At 41.6% G+C, this 8,721-nt stretch overlaps 1 protein-coding gene across 2 annotated transcripts in view; it reads left to right on the top strand.

The window, feature by feature from the left end:
- Positions 1-745: 745 nt before the first annotated feature.
- The window catches only part of TSPAN12 (tetraspanin 12), a 70,493-nt gene continuing 62,517 nt past the window's right edge, over positions 746-8,721 (top strand). Inside the window, exons 1-3 of one of the 2 annotated variants that reach the window (XM_011937386.1) lie at positions 746-914; positions 1,159-1,327; positions 2,306-2,441. In XM_011937386.1, coding sequence (XP_011792776.1) covers positions 2,376-2,441 — 66 coding nt within the window. In that variant the 5' untranslated portion in view covers positions 746-914; positions 1,159-1,327; positions 2,306-2,375. Of the gene's footprint in view, positions 1,328-2,305; positions 2,442-8,721 lie in introns of both variants that reach the window. The other variant, XM_011937385.1, reaches the window with a different exon arrangement.

Below are 8,721 nucleotides of genomic sequence, written 5' to 3'. Positions count from 1 at the left end.
TATGAGACTGCGTGTCTTATCGTCACTCCAGTCACGCAACAACTGACTCTAGACAGGTAGTCATGGACATAGGATTCCAATTTTCTTTTCTTTTTTTTTTTTTTTCTGCAAGGAAATCTAAGGACTCTAGTTACTAGGTTTTTCTCAAAGCTGTTGCTCGTATTCCAGGTAATTCATATTTGTTGGTGAAGTTTTATTTGCCACACAGTGCCCACAAAAGTAATCCTAGAAATGAGCAGTATTGTGAGGCATAACACATCCACATTTTATGTGGAGGATATGATCCAATGGCATTTTATTTAGTGTGAAACTTCTAACTTCCGAAAGGGAAGATTCTTTTGGAAGGATGGTCTCCTGTTGTGTAATACTTCGTGAATTTCTAGTTTAAAAAAATTAGATTTTCCGAAGATCCACTACTATGTACACATTTCAAAATAAATCACCCAGCTAAAACTCAATACAATCTTATCGTGAGAAATTTTGGAAAGCTTGAGTTACTTCTAAGAGTTAAAAACGTTCTTTCCTCTTCTTCTGCATTTCAGACTGGACGTGATTACTCTGATGTTTCCGTAAATGCTATTAGTACAGTATGAAAGTGGGAAAGAACTTTTTTTTTCTTTTAAATCAGGGAGGGCAACAGAGCAATAAGAAGGATCACAGGGCACCATGTTAATAACAAATCACAGGAGGTGGCTCCATAAAGGTTGTGAAAACTGGTTTCTCATTGCAGGAATTGGGTTGGGCCACCCCTTCACCCCCCTTCTCAAACACAAATATTTTCATATAATAAAAGCCTGTTTCTCTATGCTTACAACCCAGCCTCCATTCCTTCGACACCACCATTTTAAAGGGATTTACTGCACGGACTTCTCCCAAGTTCCTAGGCATTATCTTCTGGACCCTATCCTGCAGAGGTGAAGCGCCCCTTTGGGGACTCTTGCTGGGTGAGAGGGACAAGAAACACCCACTAGGACCCAACCCCGGCAAACAGCGGCTCGAGCATGCGCTAAGAGTTTGTGCAGCTGGCCCTGACTGCCGCCGCTGCCTCGTCCGGACTCGGAGAGGACTTGGGAGGGACAGCGGCGCTGGGAGGTGGCTTAGCAGAGACTTTCCAGCAACTGCTGCCCAGGACTTTTTTTTTTTTTTTCTTTTTCCCAGGAGGCGGCGACGGCGGCGGCGGGGGGAGAGGAAGAGAAAGAAGCGTCTCCAGCTGAAGCCAATGAAGCCCTCCGGTTCTCCGCGAAGAAGGTCCCTGCTCCGATGAGCCCCCGCCGTGCGCCCCCGACTATACCCCGGCGGGCGGGGGGCACGGGGCCCAGCGCCTACGGTAAGTGGCCGCGCGTCTGTCGCCTTTCCTGCCCGCTGTCCCGCCAGCCCGCCGGCGGCTGCCCTCCGCGCTGTGTGCTAAACTACTTAAGGGCTGGCTCTGGGGCTCCCTGCCGCCGGCGCTTCCCCTCGCGCCCTGTCGGGGGCGCGCGGACGCGATGGCTGGGTCGGTGGCCGCGCTCGCTTTGTGCTCCGCGGGCGGCTTTGAGCGAGGGGTCGCGGGAGCGGCCGGGGCGGGGGAAGGGGATTTGAATGACTAACCCGGCGTCTGCACAGCTGCACGGGCCCTAATTCCCCCGCGTCCCCTCCCCGCCCCCTGCCCCGTGTCCCAGGCTAATCCATCATTCTGGGGCCGAAAACATCATTTCTCACGTTCTCCCAGAGAAACCCTAGTCGCCGGGCGGAATCCCAGCTCCGCGCTGCGCCCCCTGAAGCCTCCCCCCACCCCCCCAGTCCCTTGCATTCACACCAGAGCTGCGGGGCAGGGTAGAGGGGTGCGGAGTTGGAGTGCCCAGGAACTGTCCTAACTGCAAGGGTGCTCTTGCTCTCGGGCTTGCCGGTGGCGCCTGTGACGTGTCCGGGGTAGGGGGCAGTGTGTTTTCTAACCTTCAGGACAGTTCCGAGCAGAGCGGTCCCCGAGGAGGGGCGTGGTGAGGGAGGTTTTCAAGAGCGTCTCATCAGAATACACAGGGCCCCGTCGCGTGTTCCCTGAGAACGCGAGTTTACTGTGCGACTTCATTCATCTGGATAGTTGCTCTTTTCTTTTCCCAGCAGGTGTTATCTGAAGCCAGTTTGGAACTTTTGAGAGTTTAATTACTCTTATGACTTTAACAAATGAGTTTTGATGAGGCGATGTCTCGAATGCACTGGGCTTCAGGACCCTCTGGACCCTGCTGAGGGCTGGCGGAGGAGGGACGGGCAGGCAGTGGGGAGCGTGATGGTGAAATGTCCCCTGTTCTCTCTCCCCCGCCCCCTGCAGATCGCTGCCGTTTTGCCCTTGGGAGTAGGATGTGGTGAAAGGATGGGGCTTCTCCCTTACGGGGCTCACAATGGCCAGAGAAGATTCGGTGAAGTGTCTGCGCTGCCTGCTCTACGCCCTCAATCTGCTCTTTTGGGTAAGTAAGTTTCACAGCACCAACAGGTGGGGACGGCTGGCTCTGGTTTTCTGCAGCTACCGGATAATGCGCCAAAGGGCATGGCTAAGCATTAATTAATTACATGGGATAACACCCTCTATTTTTCAGAGAAGTAAAATTTGACCTTCTTAAAATGCCTTTGATCTAGCTCAAGTTCCATTTGTAATTAGAACAAAGAAATCCACCCCTGGATACTACTGGCAGTAAAATTAGACTTGAAGTTAATCTGGGGATATAAATAAATGCACGTGCTTGTACTCATAGATAAGAAAATTATGACATACTACTTAGGGAGCCGCTTGTTTGCGGGAATTTTAGATAACTGTGCAAGCCAGAAATTGTTTCTTTACATCTCTGTCGCCTGTAAAATCTAGTTGGGCCAAGTCTTAATATTTTTTGGGGGGGTGGGCAGGGAATTCACACCCAGATAACCTATCATAGAAAGGCTGAGTAGGTTTGTCTAGGGGATTCCATACGGTCTGAAGGGTGATTTTTATGTAACTAATTCTAAGTTGGCAAAGTTTAAGGAATTGTGTGTATGCTTTTGGAAAATCCCATAACCATTTAAGGAAATAAAAATATATAAAATGTAACAAGCTCATGGAAATCTTTATGCCCTATGAGTTAATGACTTTTTATGCTTTAAATTTTCATAGAGTATGATTAATAATCATATTCTTACTTATAAAACTTAGGAAGGTATAACAATTTAAACTGTGAATGTTGCTTCAGGAGGCTGCCATTCTTAAGCAAATTGTTGTTTCCATTTTTTGCGTTCTATTAACAATTTTATTCAAAATTTTCTGTTACAAATTTTATTGTGGAATTTATTTATGTGGCTGACTGGCTGGCATGCTGACTGGCTGGCATTGCCCAGCCTTTTTTTCATAGAACTATTACATGTGGTCTCTAGAAAATGACATTTTGGTTGAGCTGCACCTTATAGATGGCCCCATTTTAAAGGACAAATTCAGTCTTACGTGAGTAATCTGAAAATATCTAAAATAGCAGCATTCCATTTCTCAACATTAAAGCATTAATTTCTCAAAATTAAAGCATTGGGTAGTTAAATTCACCACTTGGAAATGTAAAATCACAAGTTGATCTTATTGTAGTTTATACTTCTTAGAAGTTCGATTTTTAAGTGAATCATTAAATTACCTGGATCATTACAAGTTCTTAAGATTTTAAACTCCATTTCTTTAAAATGTTTGATACTTATCACACCTATTTACTAGTTTTTCACTTCTCTACATTGTGCTTTTTAATTATAGAATCATCACATTCCACTTCTAAAAGGAGCTTTAAAGATGGCCTGGTTGAACTTCCTTCCTTTGTGAGTGAGGAAATTCAGTGCAGATTAAGTGACTTGCCAAAGATCAAATAGTCCAATGGTGGCAGTGCCAGGAACAGAACTCAGCTTTCTTGCCCCTAGACAGTGTCTTTAACTTGAACCTTACTGAGTTTTGAACTGTAGAATTACTAAGATTGTTGTTGTTGTTGTTCGATAAAGAATAAAGCTTTGAAAAATTTCTTATTACTTTATACTGTGGGGAAAAAAAAGAACCAAATCATTCAACAAAAGTATCACTCCTCTTGGAAATGAAATTTGCAAGGAAGCACCTATTCCTGAAACTCTTCCAGGGCTCTTTGTGTCCCCAGAGAATGTAAACATTATTTCTTTGCTGTTACCCTGTACTTAAACCTTCTAACTTTCTATCTTTGTGTGCAGTGTGTGTGTGAGTGTGTTCCGATTTATTGACTTATTTGGATTGCTTCCCTCTTTCTCCAGCCCTCCTCTTCTCCCAAGATCATCTATGCTTCAACAAAATAGACCAGGTTAAGCATCTTGTGTACATTTTTCTGTATTTTGTTTCATACAAAGATAGATTTACTCATACCTGTCCATGACAGATACACACTACTATACATGCAAATCCTTGATTTTTTTGTTGTTAAATTAGTTTCTCATTTGAGTTAGAGTCATAGGAGTGGAATTGCTATGTAAAAATATATGTGATAACAACAAAAACAAAAGTAGCCAACCTATCTAACTAACATACAAAATAGCTAATGCTTCTCACTATGTTTGCCAGGCACATTTAGTGTCTGTTTCCTAGCCTGTAAAATAGGAATCATAGTTACCTATTTTTTAGAGTTGTTGTGAGGAGGATTAGAGTTAACATATATAAAGCACTGAGAACAGTGGCACATAATAAGTGCTATCTATGCAAGAGCAGTATTGCAGTTATTACTATAACTACTACAATAATGATGATGTTCTAGCAGATTACCAGGAGGTGAACTGCTACTATCATTATGGTACTAATCATAGTAATTGCTATTGTTATGATTAATATTGCTACTATTGCTATCACTACTGCAATTCCTTTGACCCAGCAATCTTGTTCTGGGAATCTGTTCCCTAAAAATAAAAGCAGTAATTACCCCATTATATGTACAAAAATATTTGTTGCCATCTTGTCGGTAACATGGCACTTCTAAATTTTTGCCAATCTGAAACATTTAAAGTATTATCTCATTGTTGCTTTATTTTGTACCTACCCCACTACCAGTGAGCATGAGCATCATTTTATATATATTTTTCATATATATCATTTCATTTCATATTCATTAACTATTTCATATTTATCATTTAGGTTTGCCCTATATTTTAAGTGTTAATTTCATTTATGTTATCTGTTTCTATACAATAGTTAAACAAATTTTTCTATATTCTTTGCAATATAATATTCTTTTTTTTTTTTTGAGATGGAGTCTCACTCTGTCACCAGTCTGGAGTCCAGTGGCGCAATCTCAGCTCACTGCAACCTCCGCCTCCCGGGTTCAAGTGATTCTCCTGCCTTGGCCTCCTGGAATAGCTGGGACTACAGGTGCATACCACCTTGCCTGGCTAATTTTTGTATTTTTTAGTAGAGATGGGGTTTCACCATATTGGCCAGGCTAGTCTTGAATTCCTGACCTCATGATCCACCCGCCGCGGCCTCCCAAAGTGCTGGGATTACAGGTGTGAGCCACTGTGCCCGGCCTGTAATATAATTTTCTACAAGATTTTATATGTATAAATATAAATATATTACGTATAAAAATAAATATAAATATATGTATAAATATAAATGTGTATATATATATATGCCTTCATTTCTTGATTTGGTTAAGATTTCTTTTAAAAAATGTTTTTCAAGATTATTTTATCCAGTTAAAAATATCAGTTGGGGCTGGGCGCAGTGGATCACATCTGTAATCCCAGCACTTTGGGAGGCCAAGGTTGGCGGTCCACAAGGTCAAGAGATTGAGACCATTCTGGCCAACATGGTGAAACCCTGTCTCTACTAAAAATACAAAAATTAGCTGGGCGTTTTGGCACCTGTAATCCCAGCTACTCGGGAGACTGAAGTAGGGGAATCACTTGAACCCGGGAGGTGGATGTTGCAGTGAGCTAAGATTGCCCCGCTGTGCTACAAGCTGATGACAGTGACACTCTGTCTCAAAAAAAAAAAAAAAAAAAAAAATCTGTTGGGATTTTTGTTAGAATAGTATGAAATGTATAATAGGCTAATTTTAGGGATACTCATTTTACTTTTTCAGTGTTAAGGCAATGTTTGCAGATCCTATCATTACCAAGTCAGAACTCATTTTCAGCCTGTGCTGGAAACATTCCTGGCCATTCTTAACATTACCCTCATCTAATTCTCATAATAGACCCATAAAATAGTTTTCTAAGTCTGTCTCTCTCTCTCTTTTTTTAGGTAAAGAAACTGGTACTCAGAGTAATTCAGTAACTTGCTAGTAAGTAGCAGAACAGGAATTGAAAGTCCAGTTTTGCTTTTTATCCAAGTGTAGTAGAAGTTAAATTGCTGGCAACAGTGGTGGATTTATTTGCATGAGAGAAGTCAAGTAAACATCCTCAGAAGGAAGGGATTAGCTGTCCACCTGCTCATTCCAAGTTCTCTGGAACAGTGCTTCTAAAACCTCAGAGTGCATGCACATCACCTGGAGATCTTGTTAAAATGCAGATTTGGATTTAGTGTGTCCTGAGTTCTACCTGAGAGTGCATTTCTAACAAGCTCCTCTGTTTTGCCAATGCTGCTGGTCTGCGCGTCGCACCCTGAGGAGCAAGGCTTTAATACTAGCTTTTAGTTCTCATTGGAATTACAAGTGGAACACATCAGTGTGGCATATGAACCCCATTTCTTAAACCAGACTTCACATTCTGACTATGAAGAGGGAGATTGTTCCTCCCTCTGCGTTTGCAAGATTGATCCCCATTACCCATGAGGTCAAAAGCTATAGGCTTTTACTCTGCACTGGCATTTTAAGTAGTCTTAGTTTTTTAAATCTATTTTTACTATATTGGTACCTTCTTACCTTTTCTACCCCACTAGGATTTTAGGGAAAAGAAAAATAAATCTTAATCACAAAAGCATTGGGAACCCATTCAAGTTTGTTTTCCTGTTCTGAGAGTCAAAAATCAAACTGAGAGTTTTTTTGTGTTTTTTAAGTTAAAAAGTATATATTGAGTATTTTTTTAAAAATGTAAGGCATAGATGTGTTTTTAAGTGTAAGCCATAAATGTGTCTTAGAAGAAACAATCCACAGCACATTCAAGATCACACATGCTCTACATTCTCTTTATTGTATGGATCCAGTCACCTTGATTTGCCATCTGTTCAGTGTCTTTCCTACATGATGAAGAAGCCAGATTCTAGTACTGTTGTACTGGAGTCGGGACAAAAGTATTGGGGCTTCTAGGTTTGTCATGAGTTTTGTGAGTTCAGGATGGGAAGGAGCTCATAGGAGATGGTGTGGGTAGGTGAACTGCCCGAGGGGTCTTTTGAGACCCCGATTCGCCTTCTCTCCATGGTGGAGTAAGGACATGGGTTGCCTTTACTTCAAGTGTATACGCTTTTGTTACTAGTAAAATTTCAATGGCGTATTATTTAAAGAAATGAGGGCTTTCCGCCATTTTAAAGACAACTTCTGTAGGTTTTCAGTCATTTGTCTTTCTTAGATGGTAATTTTCTATTATTACAAATATAGATAAATATGGTTCTCCTTGAAAATTTCTGACACTGGCGAAAACTTAAAATTCATCAAATATGTGTTTGTTTCTAATTTTCTAAATGTGTAATATAAACTCCCATATCTCACCATTATATAAGAGCCATTGTTTTTTGCTTACCATTACTAAAGATAATAGCAATAGAGAAGAACTACCCTGATTAAAATATGAAAAGTAACTTTATAAAAGAAAGTCTAAAAAAGTAGGCAGGAAATTAGTTTATGCTTTTGGGATCTATGCGCGGCAGATGAAATGACAGGAGGCTCAATGCTCTGTTTCTTTTTCTCTGGCCATCCGTAGTGAACCTTAGGTATTTGATCCATACAGAATCTGAAGAGTTAGATTCTTGGCAAGTAGAAGTTTGAATTCACAGGAAGGACATTTATGAATCATATTGAAATACTACATTAAAATTGGTGTCCCCAGCTTTATGCTATGAACGGTATTCAAGAATTTTTGAACTCTTCCTAAGGAATAGTGGAAAGCCCTCCAACAAATATTTGTGGTCTTTTAAAATAAATTTTAACCATAAAAAAATCCTCTAGTCAGCCGGACATGGTGGTTCATGCCTGTAATCCCAGCACTTTGGGAGGCCCAGGCTGGTGGATCACCTGAGGTCAGGAGTTCCAGACCAGCCTGGCTAAAATGGCGAAACCCCGTCTCTACTAAAAATACAAAAATTAACTGGGCATGGTGGCGTGCAGCTGCCATCCTAGCTACTAGGGGAACTGAGGCAAAAGAAACACTTGAACCTGGGAGGTGGAGGTTGCAGTGAGCCAAGATTGCGTCACTGCACTCTAGTCTGGGCAGCAAAGTGAGACTCCGTCTCAAAAAAAAAAAAAAAAAAAAGTCTTTTAGTCTCAGAGTAAAGCTGATCTACTTTTTTATATATGCATTGTGGCTCAGCTGAGCAAAGACTTGAGCTGCTACATGCGTCTTAAGGAACGTTTTTTGAGAAGTACATGGAAGATTCTTCACAGCACATTCTGCTGCGTACTGAGCAATAGGCTCCTCCCTCATTGACTCCACTCAGGGAATAATCCTGAGCTGGGATGTGGGGGAAGTGGAGTTTACTGCAGGTAGACTGCACAGAAACTATCCTGTAGAATGAGGCCTTTTACTCTTCTTTTACCTGTAGTGACTATAGGGTGATCATATACTTTATCATGGAAACCA

The sequence above is a fragment of the Colobus angolensis genome, unplaced genomic scaffold (genome assembly GCF_000951035.1).
Source record: "Colobus angolensis palliatus isolate OR3802 unplaced genomic scaffold, Cang.pa_1.0 Scaffold163, whole genome shotgun sequence".
Taxonomy (NCBI): Eukaryota; Metazoa; Chordata; class Mammalia; order Primates; family Cercopithecidae; genus Colobus; species Colobus angolensis.
Note: the sequence above shows the minus strand (reverse complement) of the source record. Positions and strands in the feature narration are given on the sequence as shown.